Raw genomic sequence first — 20461 nt, forward strand, 5'->3', positions numbered from 1 at the left:
AATGTGTATTTTAGTGATAGCCAATGTACAATTTAGTGATATGCAGTTATTTTTAGTGAAAGGCCATATCATTTTAGTAGTATTCCCTGTACAATATCCATATTTAAGACAACAAAAACCCAATCTATATGTGAAGCATTATAAACATTTGAAAGCACCAATCTATATATGAAAGGAATACAAACAACAATCTATACTATATGTAAAGATTTTAAATTTAAGAACAAAACAATTGTAAAACACCATTCTATATATCAATTTTGAATACTGGATATATAATCTTTTAAACCACCAATCTAGATACATCAATCAAACTATCCAAATGCCAATACTTGTTCAATTTGAATCCAAATGCAACAATTCAACTTCCACATCGCAACAGTTTTACAATTTTGACTATAATTGATTACTACTTGTAGTAAAATGATTATCTAAATTCATCTACTGTCCTTCATTAACATTGTTTTCAGTAGCTTCTGGTTCATCCTCTTGAGATTGAGAGAGCTCTTCTGCGACTTCATGAAAAGATGCTATCAATGGCTCTGCAAAACTCACAGATTTCTTTCCTGATTCTGGTGAGTTTTCTTGCAGCTGTTGTGCTGGTGTTGCAGATTTTACCAGATTGATAAGATTCATCTCTGCTGCTTTTACAAACATACCAGAAGCTTCTTGGATAATATTATCTTTGAGTTCATTAAGTTGTGATGTGAGAATTGCTGTAATGAACTTTACTCTCATCTTCATGAGTTGATTGTGCTGATGGGGCTGCAAGTAGAAATAGGCAAAGACAGTTAAATATAGATGCTAAGGAGAGAAGGAATTATAAATTCATTAAATTCTTACCCCTTCCACTGACAGCTCAGTATTCCAATTTTTTGGATCCCCTTTGAATGTTTCCATATGCCGCATATGGAAAACCGCACAATCACTTGAATTGTACATAGTTTGCCATGGCATTGTCAGATAAACAGGCTTAAGTTTCCGGATTCTTCTTGAATAATTAGCATTCACTTTATCATTCAGATAATTGCAGAAGTGTGAGTGCTACAACAAATTATGAAATAATCAGTATATTTTAATATGACCTTATATTTATATTAAACAAATGTTATAGGGCAATATTATATAAAATTTTACCAGTACTTCCGGTACCCTGTTGTAGTATGGCTTGGGGTCTCCATCATGCTTAATGTTGTCGATTATATAATAAGAAAGATGCTTTAGATGGTAGCATATCAAGTAATAATGCTGAAACTTGTTAATTGGGAAGAAGACCTGTAAACATGCAAGTACATATTTTATACACTATTCATGTTATATTAATTTGAATCTAAGTAAGAAAATGTTGTACATTTACCATGTCTGTTTTCTCTATTTTTTCTATAGAGAAAGTGTCAAGAATTTTGTCCATTCCTTTGCAGAAAGACGGAAAAGTCTCAGGGAATCTTTTCTTTTCATCAATGCTGAAAATCTGTATGATATTTAAAAAATTATATCAGTTGAAGGAAGTTTAAATTTAGTAATACATTTAGTTCAATATAGTAAAATTTTATGAAAGAGTATATATATATTACCAAATCTCCAATAGTGCAGAAAAGTCTCATTGGCGATTTGTCAGATTTGTACTTTTCAGTGTCATTAAGCATTGTAGCCCATGTGTCTATTACAGAGTAATAGACAGATTGTGTTGGCTTCAGAGTTTGTAGATGCTCCTTGATGCATTGCACCTCTTTCCATTTGAATACAGGCTCCCTGTAAATAGATATTATTAACATTTGTAGAATAGGAAAAATAATGCGGAACAAAAAGGAAATTAATTGTATACTTACAACAAATCATCCCGATTTCGCACCAGAAACATGCATAAACCAAAGTCAAAATTATTCAATTTTGACTTTATATCTATCACTCGGTTAAGATATGGTGATTTTGCAAATGTTCCAACTTTCTTTACACGCTTGCTTTTTTCTCGAACTTGTGGCTGTGGAGTTACATAATCTTGAGGATCGCGAGTTCCTCCATCCTCAAATCCAAGTGAGAAAGATGGTATATAGCTGTTGTCATCCTCAGTAGTATCAAAAATATTATTCTTTGGGCGGATTGATTGCAGATATTCTACCAGGTCTACATGAGCAAGTGTCTTCTTTGTCATTTCCACATTAAAATAATTTTGAAGAACAAAATCATCATCTTTTCTGATGTTGAGATTCTCATTGATCATTTCCTCAATTGATTTGATATCCTCATTATCAGGGAATTTCTCTTTTGATTTCTTCAACTCATCATCAAATTCAAACTTTGCTGCCAACAGATCTTGTGCTTTTCTACGCAAGATCTCAACTATATCCTGAGGAATATAGTAATAATTTAGTCATTACTTTTGCAAAATGTAGTGAATTATTACATAATATAGTGAATAATATAGTGATTACTATTGCAGAAACTTGTTTAATTTAGTGGTATTACTAAATCATACCAGGTATACCACTAAATTAAACAAGTTATATAACATAATTTAGAACACGTATCACTAAAAATTTAATTCTACTTGCAGTTTAATATAGTGATTACTATTGCATAATATAGTGAATTATTACATATTATTTACTGAATACTATTTCATAATATAGTGAATAATATAGTGAATAATACCTCCTGTGATGGTTCAGCCGCCTGTGATGGTTCAGCCTCCTCTGTTGGTGCAGTATTATGTGCAGCATGACCAGAAGGCTCAGCTTCTCTTGGTGTAGTATGATGTGCAGCATCAATACAAGCATGAGTAGAAGGCTCAGCTTGTCTTGGTGGTGTATGATATGCAGCATCATTTGGTGTATGAGTAGAATTATACGCTGCATCAGTAGAAGGCTCTGGTGGGATATTTGTTGATGGAGATTTGTTTTTCGTACTGTATTTCTCCACAAGTTCATCAATCTGTCTCCAAGTGTCATCATTATCCCAATCATCATTGTTCTTATCATTTTTCTATAATTAAGAAAAATTAAGACATTGACGTATACACATATGAATATAATATGTACGTATATATATAATGTGTTATATGAAATTATACCTTGCTTTCTTGAGCTTCAGTTTCACGTATGAAATCTCTAAGTGGAGGTACAATTGATCCAACTCCAAATGGACCATGAAAAACTTCAATTGCTTGTCTTTCCTTCAAAATTTCTTCAGTCCACCCAATATAAGAAGGAAATTGTCGTTCAACTAGCTTTATAGCTTTGGGTCTGACACGGTCAACATAGAAGAGCTACAAATAAAACAGAGAAATATATTAATCACAAATTAAAGATATCACAAATAAAATGAGAAGATAGTTTAAGAAAATGATATCTTACAGTTAGGAAAATGAGAGATCCCCTAAAAAAAGTTGTTGTTGTGTTGTTCCAACTTTCAGTAGCTACTACAAGATAACTGATAAGATATTCTGACCAATTGTACTTCTGCAGATTGTCAAGATTATCATTTATCTTCAGCAGTTGCTTGTCAATATAAGAAGCCCCTCTTGTTCCAATAAGAACATTTGCCATTACCAGAATGAAGTTCAATTTGAAGTTATCGTTAACTTCTTGATTTCTCATCACTTGAACAATCATCTGAGTTGTGATTTGTTCATCATCTTTGTGAGTGTTGAATTGTGCGTGCCAGCTAATTGTTCTGTCCAAATATTTTTCATCTGAATCGAATGTAATTCGCAATCCTCCATATGGTAAGCCAAGCACGTCACACACGTCTTGTTCTTGAATTTCAATATCATCATCCTTAAGCTTCAAAGAGACTTTGTTGTGATCAAAGATTTGTAAGACATTGTAGGCAAGTTTTGCTGGCAACATTTCTAGTTGAAAATCCAAGAGTAGTCCAAAACCAGTTCTCCTAACCCATATCTTTTGCTCTGGTGTGAGAAAGTATATCAGCTCATAAAGATGTCTTGGGGAAATCCTAATTTTAACTTCATCTTTTTCTTTATTAATATGTTTTGCTCCTTCTTGTTTCTGTGACTATTGACATAAAGTTTAGTGAATAATATAGTGAATAATGGGTGAAGTTTAGTGTATTATAATATTGAAACTGTTTAAGATGTCTACGAATAATAGAGCAAGTTTAGTGATGTGATACCTGAACATCCTTTTTCAAATACTTGAAACCTGGATATAGTGTTCCTGCCTTCCTTTTTCTTTGTCCATTTTCTAATGCAATTTCCTGTTAAGAAATTATTTTAATTGTCTATCATAGTAGATAGTGCAATTGAATCTTTAATGAACTTCAAAGACAATTAGTTATTATACCTTATTTCTTTTGAATTTAGTAAATTTCTTCTTTGGTTGAGCATTGTGAACTTGACCCTGATCTCCATCTTCACATTCATTTTCTTCATTCTGATCTGGATTTTCTTGTTCCTCAGATTGTTCTTCCTCAGATTCATCTTCTTCTTCGTCCTGAGACTGATTTTCTTGGTTTGTTTGTCCTTCAGTTTGATATGCTTCATCCTGAGATTGATCTTGGTCTTCTTCCTCGGATTCACCCTTTAAAATGTTTGAAATAAAATTTTGTTACTTTAGGCTGCAAAAGTATCCTTTAAAACATATAAGAAATAGAAAAAGTAACAAGTAAGTAGTGTGAAACATACACTACTTGTTGGTCTTCCAGCAGTTATCTTCACTCTGTTATTAGAGAGTGGATAAACTCGTACACGATCGTTGCTTTGTTGTGTTGGACCAGTACTCATTTCGTTTTCGTTGTCAGAGTCTACCAAATCAATTGGAGTGGTATCTGTTCTTTTTGGAAAACTTTGTTGGCGGATTCTTGAACTTCTACGAACTTGAATTAGGTGACCTGCATTTTTCACAATACTTCCAAATGCATGTAAAATCTACCATTTAACATTTAGCAGTTAACTTTACTCTATTATTAGGTGCTCTTCTATGATAATTTTTGTAGAAACTGCAGGTAGAATCAAATTTTTAGTGATACAGGTTCTAAATTATGTTATATAACTTGTTTAATTTAGTTGTATACCTGGTATGATTTAGTAGTAGCACTAGTTTTGGATTAGTGGAATTACAGCTATATTTTAGTGGTATCAATGATTTACTACAGGGGAGCTATATAGACAATTCTCCAAAAGTTTATGTGATATATAAACTTACTCCAATGAGAACACTAACTTAAATTAATGCAATTACTCCAATAATAACATATATAGAAATATCCGATAAGCTTAAATAAAATCTATGTGTTGACATGTCAAATAATCTAGGTAAACTAATTGTATCATTCTAACACAACAAATTGTAGAATAGCTAAAGTCTAGTCTGAGCAACAATTCATGGTAATACTAGTTAAAATCTAGTCTGAGCATTATGAAAACAGTAGCTGATTGCATCGTTCTACAATCACCAAGTCACAAAATCAGCTTAAACATCACTATTTATAATTAATTTTACTAACATCATAATGCTAACATCACTAATTTTAGCATCAAATCAACATAATGCTCAGACTATCACTAACATCACTAACAAAAATTGTTAGTTCTCAGTTAAGTTATCAGATGCGAACTAACATCACTAATTTTACTAAGATCAGTACAATCATAATGCTAACATCATATCAATAGTTAAAAGCAAATCTGAATGAAAACATACAAATCAACATAATATCACGAAATCACCTTAACAACAAGAATCAACAGATCAACATAAAATTAACTTATAAACAAGTATTTAATCATCAAATCAACATACAAATATCACAAAAAATTACAGAGAGCTTGAAAAAAACATAAAACCCTAAATTAACATACCTCCTCTAGTTTTAGCCATTTCTAAGTAGCTTGACAGTGAATAAACTTAAATAATAGCTGTTATGAAGAACATTAGTAGTTTAATGTCAGTATTTAGTACAAAATATTATAAAACCCTAGAAAATCGAAAAATCAAACATGCATTCACTAAATGAGATGTATAATACATATTTTAGTAGAGATTTTGCTACGAACTATAAGATCGTACCTGTTTTCGAAGAATTTACTGTTGATTTCGCTGAGCTTGAATGTCCGATTCAAATTTAGTGATGTCGCCTTTGTATTCTTCAAAAAAGATGTTTAAAGATGAATTAGAGTCGAAATGTTGCTTAAACTTTCAGAAATCAGCCATTAAAACAGTACCTGAAGCTCGTTGGTGATGAACAGTGGAGAGAGTGGAGAGAGTGGAGAGAGTGCAGAGCGTGGAGAGAGAGTGGTAACGGGTGCGTGTGTATCGTATGTATTTTTTTTTTAATTTTGTTTTCATAAAATGAAAGGACGCGGGTTTGTAATTATTTTGGGATGGGCTGTAAATCTGTTGGACTGGGCTGCTAGTTTTTAGTTTTTATTCTAATTTGGTTTGTATTAGAGTAGTACTCTCTCTCTCTCTCTATATATATATATATATATATATATATATAATATGATTTTATTTCCATAATTTTAGTATTTTGTAAATAATCGAGGAATTACTAATATATTTTAAGTGTTTAGTGACAGGAAAATAAATATTCTTAAAGTTGGAATAAGGCTTAATCAGATGGAAATTCATATTATAAAATTTTATGTGAATTCTTGATAAAATTTCGTGGAGTTGATATAGATTCTTTAGGATTTAAACACAATACTTGAAAATCTTGTGGATTTTGGTGGGATTTCAAAAAACTTAAAATACACTGGGTAATGCCATAAATTTCATCACTTTATAAAATCCAGAAAAATGGATCAGCATTTGAATATCATCAGATTTTAAGTGGATTATAAACAATCCTAATTGAATATTATCGAATATTGAAAATCCTTATTGAATACCACCAGATTTTGTAGCATAATTTAAAATCTCAATTGAATATCCCAAGATTATAATAGATTTTAAACAATTCTAATTGAATACCCTCAGATTTCATAAATGAGAAAATCTTTTAAAATCCCAATCGAATACATCTCTCTAAATATAATCTGATCTTAATTCAAATTTGTCTTTTTCTTCTAAAATTTTGCTCAAACCAGGATCAAACCCGATTAAATCAAATTCAATTCAAATTATGTAAAATTGACACCAGAATTGACCTAAATTACCGATTTAAATCAGATTATATTAATATATTATAATAAATATACATCTCAACCGAAACAATTTTAATCAAACCCGATCCAATTACCTTTATTAAGAAATATCCATTGTCTAGATGTCTTTTCTCAAATGAGCAATTAGTATATGTATAAATAGTTTTTCACTTTGGTAAAATGTTAATTACATGAATATATCTTTCTTTTCTTTTTGCGTTTCAATTTTTACTCAATATGATTAATTACTCATTTTCGCTCATATGAAAACTCAGTAATTTGTAACGTTCATAAAACATAAATTTTTCGTATATCATATTCGATCCAGACTGCATGCTCAAGTCTAAATACATGAATTTCTCGCATATTTCATTCTATTCGGACCAGATTTCTTCTACATTCAGTCAATGACTAAATCACAGACAGACGTACTGTGTGTATATCTGCTAATCCAATGAATTTTAAAAACAAGGCTCTATTCACTACAGGAATATCCTAATATTCAAAATCTATTTTATTTAATATGTTCCTCTTCAATCCCATTTGCATTCACTTTTCCATTTTTGCAGTCAATTGTTTTTCATATAAATATAAGTCCATTCCATACACCAAACACCATCCGCACACACACAATTAGTAAATTAGTGGTGGCAGCAACACACATAACAACACCCTCGCAGCTATCTGCAGTCCTTTTTGGTACCCACTTTCCGTACCCTCTCTCTCTCCCTCTCCCTGTCTCTCTCACAGTCTTATTGTCTCTCTCTATCTCTCTTTCCATATAATACAACACATCCTCTCATTTTGTTTCAAATATGGAGCAAACAACAGGAATCGAACGTGGGATTTCATCTCCCGAAGGTGCCGGAGAACAAGATACCTTCGTCAGAAGACGGCCAAAAACTTTGGCGAAGCAAGAAGAAGACAACGGAGACTTGATGGCATGGCTCAACATGGATGTTTACACGGACATTGAGCTCTCCAAGCTCTTGGAAACCGAGTTCGTTGCTCCACCTCCCTTCAAAGTGAAGTTCTCATGCACGCCATTTAGCTCGCCGGAGATATTTCAGGCGTCGGCGTCATACATTATTATAAACAGTAACAGTGGTGAGTCATGCGGGTCCTCGTTTTCTGACGCTGACTCGTCGGTCATGGCGAGCATTGACTTGGGTTGTCTTTGTTTTAATATGAGGAGGAGTGGAGTGGTGGAACACGGCGGCGCGTGTGATAAGGTGGCGCGCGAGAATGTGAGTGAAGGTGATGGACAGATGAAGGGTGGGGAATGTGGTTTTGATTTTGATGATGACATGCTGGCAAGTTTTTTGGGCGAAGATTTTGTAGGGTCCGGTTGAGGGTTTTAGTAGGGTTTTATATATTAGCAGAAATAGTATATCATTTTTGTATTTGAAGAGAAGAAAAAAAGATAATGGATTTATATTTTTTGAATGACTGGATTTTATATTTATCTTATTATCCAAAATTATCATCAGGATTTAAAATTATCATACAACACAATTATTAAAAATTATTTATATGTCTTATTTGTTTTTGTTGATATATTTCGATTATATCCGAATATAATAAAGTATGTTTGGTTCGATAAAATATTAGTAGTCGACGGAGAATTTGGTGAAAGAAAAACAAGGTGCAGGAGCTCTGTTCCTTCGCTACAATTTGATTGTGGAGCAGCAAGCCAGCAATGCTTAATAGTTGATACTCCTATAATATTTATTATTCTTGGGTAGTGCTCAAATGAGAACCCTAAATAATGTGAGATATGAGATCTAATCTCAGCCCTCCATTTTATATAAAATATTTTAATCCAGGCCTCTTATTTCTATGTAATCTCGCGTGTCCTTTACCTGCCTCATTTCTTTTTCATCTCCCACCCACCCACTGACGGCCTCCTCCGCCACTTCCCCATGTATCCGCGCTGTCGTCTCCCTCTCCATCACGAGCACAATACACACAACCAACACCATAAACAAACCACTCACTCACTCACACTCTCTCTCTCTATCTCTCCCTCCCTCCATCCCCCATCCTGCGGCTCGATCCTTTCGCCGGAAACGCAGCTGTAGATGCCTGTTGTTTTCCGGCCGACGACGACAACGTGGCTGCTGCCTCCCCTCCTACAGCCCAGTCCTTATTTCTCAGTTTCTTCACCTCCGATTTTGATACTCTTTAATTGAATCGATTGTAATAACGCGATGACAGATCCGGAGATGGTGTTGTTATTGGTTTGGTAGTAGTATCAGTGTGGCGGTTGTGGTATTGGTTTATGATTTGTAGGTGGCTGAGAAAGTCATGGTCGAAAATGACGTGGTGATTATTTTTTTTGTGATGGTGATTTTTGTTTTTTAGCGCTGATTTTGTTTTGTAGTCGGTGATTTTTCAGATTTGGGGTTCTGTATACGGTGGTAGTGGTCTATAGAGGGTGGTGATTTGGTGATTTTTGTTTTCTGACGGTGATTTTCATTTTTCCGGTGGTGATTATTAGTTTTCTGGTGGTGATTTTCGGTTTGACGATGGTGATTTTATGTTTGCCGGTGGTGATTTTCCGGTGGTCGACGGAGGTGGTGGTGGCCGGAAATGGTTGTCGGTGGTGGTTGGATGTGGCAGGTAGTGAAATTAGAATGAAAATGGTGATAAAATATTTAAATATTAAAAAATAATGTGTGGTGAGAGATTGATATAAGGTATAAAATGTGTGGCTGAGATTAGATCTCATATCTCACAATAAGAGTGGTTCTCATTTGAGCATGACCCTATTATTGGTAGCTAACTTAAAACTTGCAAATAGTAATATTAATATAGAGTAATATTATTAATATTAATATTATTATAATAGCTACACGCACATGTGGAATATGCACAGAGATGAAGAGACAAATTTGGAGTCAACAAACATGTCTCGCTCTTCTATCTCCATGTTTTTCATGTGTTTGCTTTACAATTACAATTGCTCATGGGCTTATTATATTAATTAATTAACTAGCAATAGTGCCCGTGCAAAGCACGGGCCTGGCATGAAGCTCATATTATTTTTCCCATACACAAATATGATCAATAGAAACATGTTCAATAGAAGTGTTGTATGAAGAGTGAGATAATATATACAATGCAACAAAGAAAAATTATAATCTATAAAATTATATATAATTATTCTTTTGGAGATACTCTGGGGCTTCAATCATGCAATTCTTTCTTTTTCTAATACATCCTGATGACTTAGTAGCCAAATTAAACCACGAGATATATCCTCGTGTATCTCAGGCCCAAATGTCGACAAATTGGGATAAACCAATTCTGTCTGTTTAAAGTTATGTTTTGCAGAGTCTCCTGGATTGCTTACAAGAGCTCTGAATAGAAAATTGTGCAAACTAAGTCAGGGTTTGAATCATCCTAGCTCGATCATGCCATTGCAGATGGTGCATGCTCGCTCCAGGTAACCTTGAGAAGATGAGCTAAGATAAGCATCTGTCAAAATGTAAAATGTAGATTCAACAGGCACCAGCCCTTGTTTGTATGTCTTCAAATATATCCTGACATTTCAAGCGTTTGCGGCTTTGCGCTCTTTGCCCATGTAATCTGCTAGCTTAGTGGCAAGAGCAAAATGAAATTGGAACCAGTACTGTTGCCTCATCCATTTATATACCTGTCATGTATGTGCAGGAAATCATGTTAGTATAATGGTGACAGTACATTTAAAAAACAAAAAGAATAATCCGAGAAAGAGAACTCATTTTAGTTTACATAACGAATGCGCGATTGTGAGGTCCCAGTTCTACGGCTGGCTATGTTTGTGCTAGATTTTCTTTCCTGTGCAACTACAAACAGGGAACAATACAAGAAATCAGTTACCTGGTAAGCATCAGGTCCTAATGTGCACAATCTAAGGACTGGCAAACCCACTGTTAACCCCTAGCAACTGCTATATCAGACATTACTATGCGTTCATAAATACATTACATAGTATTCTTTTTAATGATAATCAGGGCGTAAGATTAATAATCTTACGCCTAAAAGAGGACTAAACTATACCCATTTCGACCAAGTTTTATTAGGGATTAAAGAGTCCAACCCCTTAGCAAAACAAACATGAAATTTGGGCTAATAGCACTAAGGACACAAGGATTTTGCCAACATTGCAATGAAGGTATTAACTCGAAATACTTTCAATAAAGCTACTCCTATTTCAAACAGTATGACCTAATTGAGCAAACAGGCTCGTATACATTCGTAGGAAACAATAAATGCCCAAATCTTGCAGCAGTATAACCCATATCTCCTGCCAACTCATTCTGAAACCACCTAAACACATCAATAATAAATCAGAACATATATAAATATCCATCGAATACATAATCATAGGGTATTTATCTTTGAAACTGACAACAGAAAGAATTAACTGAAATATCACATAAGATAATGACTATAAAATCGACAAGAAAACAATTCAGGATGAAATATCTTCATTGGCTCACAGATACACATTATAGGCAGTACCACAGTAATTTTGACAGTGTAATAAATAAAGGCCATGTTTGTTTGGAGAAATTATAATTCTCGCATTCTTACCATATTTATCTCAATTGTATATGATTATAATGCCATGAATCCTTGTCCCAATCATTGTTTTAGCCCATTTTTATGGGATTATAATCCTTTTGAGAGAAGGTATTATAAATCCATGGAAATGTATAAAAAAAGTAACTGCGATGCAAACCCATGGGATTATAATCCCTTTTAAAAATAATGTAGTTATCCCGAAATTATAATCCTTTCAAATAAACATGGCCAAAGAGATATCTAAAACAAAGAGGAAGCTCTGGTGTAATTAAAAATTTACATTGTTTCCCTGTAAGAAAAATTTGTCTTGCCCAAAGCTTTCTGGAACCTACTTGACTATACCTAACTTTTTATTTTATCAGGGCACTATAATCAACCGGTATATGCTAATCAAGGCCCTCTGGGTAATAGTATAGCCATGCTTCTTTTTTCTAATTTTATAAAACATAAGATAATTGCCTTTGAGACAAGATAGCTGCAGTATTTAGAACAGAAATGGACACAATCACAAGAGATATAATCGCAGATAAGTATGCATATATGCTTTTGCATATTTACACATATATTGCAGAACAAATACAAATGAAAGTACTAAGACAAAAAGAATCATAGAAAATACAGGGAGTGACAATATATGAACTGGCGTCAAGGAATGACCTGTAAGGCAGCATCGGGTCCTTGCATCCACCAACTTGCACAAGCATCAAATTGTTGTATCATGACATCTTGATATTTACCCTATTTTCATATCAATATTACTGTTGCTATGAGATGTTATAGAAACTATTTATAAACCCCAAAAGGAAGAAATAAAGAACAGACATAGTATTTGAACAAAAAAAATATTTTGTTCCTGAGTAGAGACAAAAAGCACGACTATTTAGTCTGTACAACATGCATACCTTGTGAACTAAAAAGCTTTCACCACAACCAGAATTTATTACTGTTACATTCTCTTCACGTGCAAGTTTGTGTTGAGTGTATGGCCACCCAAAAAAAAAAAAAAAAAAAAAAAACAACAATTCTACTGCTTTCTTCGACATATAGCATTGCTTCCTTTAAAGAACCAAAAACACTGTAGGATTCGTCAAATCATACATATCTGCTGGAAGGACAGAACATGGACCCTTGAAAGTCACAAAATATGACTGTCATCAGATCTTGAAATTTTTATATACAAGAGAAAAGAATATAAACTGATGTGGCAATTTCATCAACTTGAGAATTGTAGTGAATGCGCTCGACAGAAATCCTAGATGAAGAAAATGAGGAAAGAGTGCGGAATCTGCGTGGTATGGTAAGTGTTTGGTGGGGTTGATTGAAAGAGAGTGATGGAGGAGAGGATGAGACCGCTACGGTGGTGATGGGTGGGAAAACAGAGAACACGGTCTGCTCCCGAGCATGCTACCTATGAAAATCCCTAATTTTCAGAAAAATCACTAATTTGCTAAGAGATCGTTAAAGGTGAAGGGTTTTGGTGGTGATATAATCATTTTAATATGCTAATTCGTTGACATGAACATAGACACTGAACGAAGATAGGGGATAAGCTGTAAGTTTCTGTATGTATGAAGATACTGAGATGTCTGTGGGTTTGTATATGGCTAATATACGTGCGCAGGTTAATTAGCAGGTTCGGGGAGTAGGTTTGGAGTAACCAAATCAAAGAATTAATTTGCTCAGGTAAACAACCTGTTCTGGTATAATAGATATAGTAGATTAATTAATTAATTGTATTCAGTATCTTATGGAATTATTATTACATTGTAAGCGACAAAAACAGTTTAGATACATTTTTGAATTTTTTTTCGTTTGTAAATCCTTTTAATTTCAAGTAATACATTCTTTACTTGGCTGGGTTGGGCTACCTGAAAAGGAAATACATGTGTCGAGGTTCATTCTGAATCCAGGCCCATTAGTGTAGGCCTGTCGCTTTTAATTTAGCGGGAAACTGTTCCATTTCTCATCAGTGTTGTGGTGCTGCTGCAGTGCTGATGCTAATTCCATGTCTTCAATTCAAGAAATCACAAACCTATTCGCTGCCCTAGCTCTGAATCTTAAAGCTTCGGAAAATGAAGAAATTGATAACTCAATTCATCTCTCCATTTCAAAACTGAACCAATCTATCAATTTAAGTTATCATTCTAGGACTAGGGTTTTGGACACCGCTCTTTCACTCATGTGCTTTACTTCTCCACAGGTCTCTCTCTCTCTCTCCCCCCCTCTCTCTCTCTCCCTCCCTCTCTTTAAAGTTTTCTGATGTTTTGCTAAGTAGTTTTGATTTGTTCCAGGTTTTTGATTCAATGATTGAGTATTCTGTCAAGACAGTCGTTTCTGTTTTGTCTTCGTCAATCAATTGCAAGGCTATCAGGTGTGGTGAAGAAGCGGTTTTGTTGATTGGTTGCTTAATTTCGAGTCATGATGTTGTGGAATTGGTGGAAACGTGTGGCGATATTTTGGGCAAATTGAAGGCACGTGGCGTGTCGGAAGAGGTGAATCGCACTGTACTCAGTTATCTCGCAAATTTATTCACGTTTGAAGTTTGCCAAATTGCAATGTACTTAGTTATCTCATAATATTACTTGCATTTGGCGATTGTCGAACTTTTATGTGTTGAATTTAGATGAATCACATTCTTGTATCTAATGGTGACATGTCAATATTGCTTGGGATATCAATGCAAAAATCTGATTTGACAGTTGCAGGTCCATACACACTGATTGGCGATTTTTAAATTTTGTTATTATTGTGAAGCAATAATTTTTGGTGCTATATGTTTGTTCTAATTGTAAAGGAGTTGGATTGTATATAATAGTGTTTATCATGATAGATGTTTAGCTAATGCTAGTTTTATTCCTGTGTGTTGTAAGCTTCCAGGGATCATTTGCGAATCACTATTGTATGCTGTTGTAAAAGTGGCAGTATCAGCATCTAGCTTCCGACATGTAAAGGAATTACGTCCTGTTCTTGATGTAAGACCTGGTGCTGGAAGAACGCTTGATTTATCAAAGCTGCTGTGCTATGTGCCAAAAGAAATGACTGTTAAGAAAGGGGAGATTCCACTGAGGTATACTCTCAGGCTGCGTTCACTTGGATGGAATGAGATGGGGGGAAATTTCTACTCTTATTTGGTGGTGAATATAGAATATGTCTATATTTTTCATTCCTTGAATCATTCCATTCCATACTATTTGAATTAAAAATCTAACCAAATGTTTTGGAAGGAATGCTCCATTCCACGTCTTCATCATTTTCCTTATATTTACATCATAAGAAATTTAGGGTCACATATATTTGGTCACTATTGTCTTATAAATTATTCTTTCTCCATAAAACTGATTTATTTTTTTCATTCTATTCTATTCTTTTCTCATTCCATTCCATCCCATCCAAGTGAACGCAACCTTATCATGTTCATCTATCTCATTGTTGTACATGGGTGAACTTAGGTTCTACTGATTAATTTAGACATTACTATACAAAGGGGTGTCTTAATAAATTTGTACATTTCGACACTTGTGTGTGTAATGTTAGTGTTGAGAGTGTTGAATCAAGTCAATGAATGGAATATAAAAGAATGACATTACCCGCTCAGCGTTTTTTTCTTGATTGAGGTATGCAATTTTCAAGCTTTTTGACTGTATATGTATTTCTTCTTCAGGTTGATGTTTTGGTATCTTGACCCTCTTGTTTTGAAGAATGATGTAACACAGATCCTGCAAGAATCTATTAGAAGGCCTTTTATTTGTTTATTTACTGAGCTTTGTCAAAGGATTGAATGGCGTTCTACAATTCTATCCCTAGCATTTTCTCCTCTTATGTTTATCGAGACAAGAAGCTTGCTGCATAACTGGTTCCTATTGACGTAAGTTTTTTTAATCGTATAAATATGTTACAATCTTGTCAATAATGTCTATTTTGGGCAGGTGTTAAGGACTTTTAGATTTAATTTATAGGGAAAATCGATTTTTTTGTCACTAAACTATTATATCTTATAGAAACTTACCATCAAACATTAATACAACCATTAACGTTGAGAACATTTATGATTGTAACCATTCCGTTAGTTTTTATGTGTAAACAGCAAAAAAGGTTGTCAGCATGGATTTATTTATTTATTTATTTTGCTAAGTGATTTGTTTGTTTATGTAGCTGCTTTTTCTACTTTGTAACTCCTTCACATCAACTGACTGGCACACATGAGCACAGTCACTTCATCACTTATGATAATTTATTATCTACTAATGTTAAGTTCAGATAGTATGCATTTCATGGACTAGGGTCTGGTTTGCTCTTCAAATTACAATATAGAAACGCTGAAGCAGACTTTCTTCCAGTGATATCATATATTGTTGTCTTTAGTCAAAAGACTAATGCTTCTCAGGATAATGCTATCTACACTTCAGAGTCTCGTTACACTTAAAATTTTGAACATATTTATGTGATAATCTACCCAGATTTCTGGCTCAATAAACCTGAACAAAGAAACCATAGGATCATCCAACATACAAGGTTCACTTAATTAGTACTTTATAATAAAATCAAAAATAATTTCATGATCATATCAGTTACTTCCTACTGACATAAACAAAAGCTATAGAGATTTAATTGTTCTTGGTAATTTCTCGGCACAACCTTCTGGCCTTTCTTCATCAGTGGAGATCTAATAGATTGACTATAATTAGTGTTCTTGGTTACATCTCCTGAACCATGAGTTGGTAAGGTAGGTTGTGAATTTGTGACTTTCATCATAGTTGTTGACGAAGACGAGTAGGTGTGCACATCAACTCCCACAAACACACCAACACCAGATGTTTTTTTCACCTTCTTAACTGGGGGAGCTGCTCTTGGTGACCATCCTCTTTCCTTTGGCTGTGTTGGAGGTTATGTACATTCATTTTTATATTTGTTTAATAATATATGATTACATGTCATCATTCACGTAGAACAATACTTAACAGACCTTAAGTATTTTTAACAGAAGGATAGATTCTAATAAGAAATTAATTGAAGCCTAACTCTAAGATACAATTTTGTTGGGTGGTAAGTTTCTAAAATAGATAATAGTTTAGTGACAAAAAAATCAATCTTCCCTAATTTATACTAAAAATAATAAAACTTGCAGTATTGGATAGTTGCTTTTACGGCATTAATGTGCAAGAACAGTTCAAAATGTTTCCCTCCATTTTATTTTTATGATTGTAACATCCTGAAAACAGGCTTCTTTCCAAGAAGCTCTATAGTTTTGAGCCTTTTCCCAGCTTCAGATGATGTTACTTGTTAGAAACTTGTACAGCATATTTTTGGATTATATTGCTTGAGTTTAATGCCTCTATATGGAGATGCCTTTTTTATTAAGATTTGTGAAATATGCATTTTGGCGGACCCTAAGAAACACAAGTGCAGGGGTGGGGTTGCGTAGTATGGAGATACGGTAATTTAACAAATCCAAAATACTTAGATTCGGGTCCGGGTGAATTAATAAATTATTAAAAAATAAAAAATATATTATACATATATTTATAATATATAGGGCAGACCAAGTACCTAATTGCTTATGTGTTCTAACACACACACACACACACACAAGTTTGTATTTTGCATGCTTGCTGAGTAACTGTGTCTATGATGCTATATTTAACAATGCCGGTTCCAGAAACTTTTAATATTTAATTTGGTGAACATGAACTGATAAATTATGATGGATAAGACTTTATCACACTTGGGCAGATTATGGGCTGGATCAGGTTATACATTTTGCATCTTATCTAGTAGTACACTCAGTGCACATTAAAATAGATAACCTGTTGATAAAGAGGATCTAAGTTAGGGCGTCAGACTAATTTCTTCACATGGTTGACATACAGGGGTTTGGCTTCTTTGTTGGAGTTTCAAATTAAATTAGTCTCGTTGGTACTAGATATCATTTCCAGACCAATGAGATGGGGAATATTAGCAGATGTGAGTTCAATGCTGCCATTTTCTCATGCATATTTTCCCCACAGTCTCCAATTCTTGAAGATTCTGACTGGACCTTTGACATCTGGAGGTTTGCTACAGTTAGTTCACAATATAAGCAACTCACAATTCCGGGCCGAAAGATGTTCTCCTAACCAGGCAGCAACTAAAAGTTCATTGGTGGATCACAAGTCTATGTGGTAATACTTTGTTCGTGCTGATACAAAATTGGCGTCAACTGAATTTTTTAATATATTTCAATCCTTCTCTTGCAGGGCTATCGCGATGAACTTTCCAGATTGGTTTCATATTTCCAGTGTGGTACTTTTCTTAAATAAAAGCTCAGGAGACAGTTTCGGGTCCACATTTATATCTGGGGCTGCTTTCGCACAGGATACAGAGGAAGCAGAACCACTTTGTTCTGCTGCTGCAAGGTACATTGCCTGGATTCTGAACCCCATTGGTAAAAGCCATCAGGATGTCCTAGCCCAGAATTTAGTAAAAATGGCAGGTAACTTCACTTCCAAGCAGTATGGTTTAGCTAAAACTACGAACCCTAAGAAGCTCAAAAGACCTAAAATTTACCATGGTGTGCATGGTAAGGAATATGATTGTCAGATAATTCAATTGTGGATCAATGACTTTAGGGATATGTATAGTAAACATATCTACAATACTGTTAATAGTTCAATTGAAGGAAAGTCTGCTCCTTGTGCAAAACTTGGGCTAGATATGTTATTTAGAAGAATTTCATTGGGCATCTTGATTGGTTGTTCTGATAATGTAAATGAAGAAGGCTGGGAGATTCTTTTGCATTATGCTGCAACGGGTATAATATTACAGTTGACAAACACCCAGGACACTGGATTGCGGCCCAAACAGAAATCTCAGGGGATGGAAGTCTCAGTTGCATGGAATGAAAACTCTGATTTAAAGGAAGTTGAGAAAGGAGCAATTCTAGTCTTCTATTTAACTGATGTGGTTGAAAATATGTCAGTCCCATTGACTGACTCTGAAGAAAGTGAAAGTGATTTTATTTGCCGGGTGAAATCGAAGGCTACCAAATATTTGCTGAAATGTGTAAATAGGCTACTCAATTTAAATGTTCATGAAGATTACGCCTTGATGCTACAAGACCTCCACAAGAGGTTAATTCGGTGGAGCTACCAAGGAAAAGCTGTTTTCCAAGGAAGCAAGGATGTCGATGATACTATTGAAACTATAAGTAAAATATTATCTTCGTTGTGAGATGTGGTACTTCCTGTCTGTCTTTTTGCAATATTATTGTAAGATCTGATATATAGGTTCTTTTTTGGGTAGATGAAAAGTGTTTTTTTTTTATGTAGAAAGGTGAATTTTGGTTGCAATAGAATGCAAGTGATTATTGATTTCCGTTTGGAATCTTTCAATTCAAATTGACTTGTGATTCTTGGAATCACAATCTCTCTTTGATCAATTTTGAACGGGATTTGTTCTATTCGCTGCACTGCAGACTATGGTTATCATTCACCACTCATTATCCATACTTTACCGCCTGCAGAACACATCATTTCAAGCCTGCAATATACAGTTTAAGAAGAAATATGGATTAGCAAACTAAACTGTACAATTCAGCAAAAAGGATGTCATTTCTGGTATACACAATTAACAATTGAGTGTAAACTATAGTAGTTTTTATTGAAGTACTTAGATGGGCACTTTAAAGGTTTATCAAAGACACTTGAATAGAGCATGATCCGGAAGTTAAAGTTTCACTCTTTTTTTCCCGACAATTTAGACTTATATGCCTTACAAATGAGTAACAGAGGATACATCCACCACTTGGGCTATTATTAGAGGATAACAAGATTAACACACAATGTTTAAGCCTTGCAAAACTTGCAAAGGAAATGTCCTCTGCTTCCTCATCAACAAAAAGTGTATACGCATGAGAAACTACCAAAACTACAACCCTTTCATCTTCTACTACTTTCATCTACAACCCTTGCCAAAAAAAAAAAAAACTGAACCAATATACAAACTATTTATCTACCATATCTGAAACTGCAACTATAATTTACAATCACATTCAATAAAGATCCATACATGACCGGCACTCCAGAAATTCAAGCCCAATCATCCACTTCCGTCGCTGCAAGACTCTTCAAAAGGAGATATGAAAATGTTTCAGCTCAATTAGAAAAAGCCAGCCTCGAGGACCAGCTCCAAGCCCTCGAACACTGAGAAGGTTGTAGGCCGCCAAAGTTCAACAAAAAAAGAAATGAAAAGAGATCTAGCAGCTTAAAGTCTGAAGAAATTTTTGTGACATAATTATAAACTTTCTTCTGACTTGTGATAGAATTTACAGAAGTGAAAAATATAAGTCAGCAGTGCTTGTCGAAAGTGAGGATTAGTGTCTTAGTAGTTGTGATTCCACAATGCAAACCTCACTTGTTTTCAAGTAATGTAAATGTTGATTTTTAGTTGACATAATATAGGGGCTGCCACTACTGGTAGCACCATTAGTTTCTGGTTATCACATGTAGCATTAGTGTCATATCATGTACAACTACACTCCACAGTTTGCCCTCTCCAGTTGGATAAGCTTTGTCTAGGATGAAGCTATACCAGAATGCATACCAAGTTCTACCATAGTTCATGATTTTTCAAAAGAAAATCTCGCAAGATGTAATAATGACATTTTCATACTCCCTCCGTCCGAGCAGCTGTTTACGTTCACTGTTTGCACGCATTTTGAGGCTTTTATAAAGTATAGTTTCATAACGTTACAAGCAGCAATGAACAATGTCTAATTGATCAAGATATTAAGATTCCATAAAAATAGGA

At 34.3% G+C, this 20461-nt stretch overlaps 1 protein-coding gene and 1 long non-coding RNA gene across 3 annotated transcripts; one reads left to right on the forward strand and one right to left on the reverse strand.

Moving 5' to 3' along the window:
• Positions 1 to 10222: 10222 nt before the first annotated feature.
• LOC108204043 (uncharacterized) lies at positions 10223 to 13360 on the reverse strand. Of its 2 annotated transcripts, XR_010286149.1 has the most exons (3): positions 12335 to 13337; positions 10862 to 10935; positions 10223 to 10763 (listed from the first exon to the last, which is right to left on the reverse strand). It is a non-coding gene; the product is annotated as an uncharacterized LOC108204043 (long non-coding RNA). The 2 variants fall into 2 exon arrangements; XR_010286148.1 differs by having other exon boundaries at positions 10223 to 10935; positions 12335 to 13360.
• Positions 13361 to 13625: 265 nt separating this feature from the next.
• LOC108192292 (uncharacterized) lies at positions 13626 to 19027 on the forward strand. Its single transcript, XM_017373306.2, has 6 exons — positions 13626 to 13877; positions 13969 to 14169; positions 14548 to 14744; positions 15339 to 15542; positions 17545 to 17835; positions 17911 to 19027. The coding sequence occupies exons 1-6, from the start codon at positions 13683 to 13685 to the stop codon at positions 18881 to 18883; spliced, it is 2061 nt and encodes a 686-aa protein (XP_017228795.2). The 5' UTR covers positions 13626 to 13682; the 3' UTR covers positions 18884 to 19027.
• The last annotated feature ends 1434 nt before the right edge of the window (positions 19028 to 20461 follow it).

The sequence above is a fragment of the Daucus carota genome, chromosome 8, assembly GCF_001625215.2.
Source record: "Daucus carota subsp. sativus chromosome 8, DH1 v3.0, whole genome shotgun sequence".
NCBI classification, from domain to species: domain Eukaryota; kingdom Viridiplantae; phylum Streptophyta; class Magnoliopsida; order Apiales; family Apiaceae; genus Daucus; species Daucus carota.

Excerpts from the sequence above, each read along its gene's own strand:
- LOC108192292 (XM_017373306.2), top strand. The coding sequence starts at position 13,683 with ATGTCTTCAATTCAAGAAATCACAAACCTATTCGCTGCCCTAGCTCTG. Across the intron at positions 14,170-14,547 it reads CACGTGGCGTGTCGGAAGAG|CTTCCAGGGATCATTTGCGA; the intron begins GTGAATCGCACT and ends GTGTGTTGTAAG. Across the intron at positions 15,543-17,544 it reads CATAACTGGTTCCTATTGAC|GGGTTTGGCTTCTTTGTTGG; the intron begins GTAAGTTTTTTT and ends GTTGACATACAG.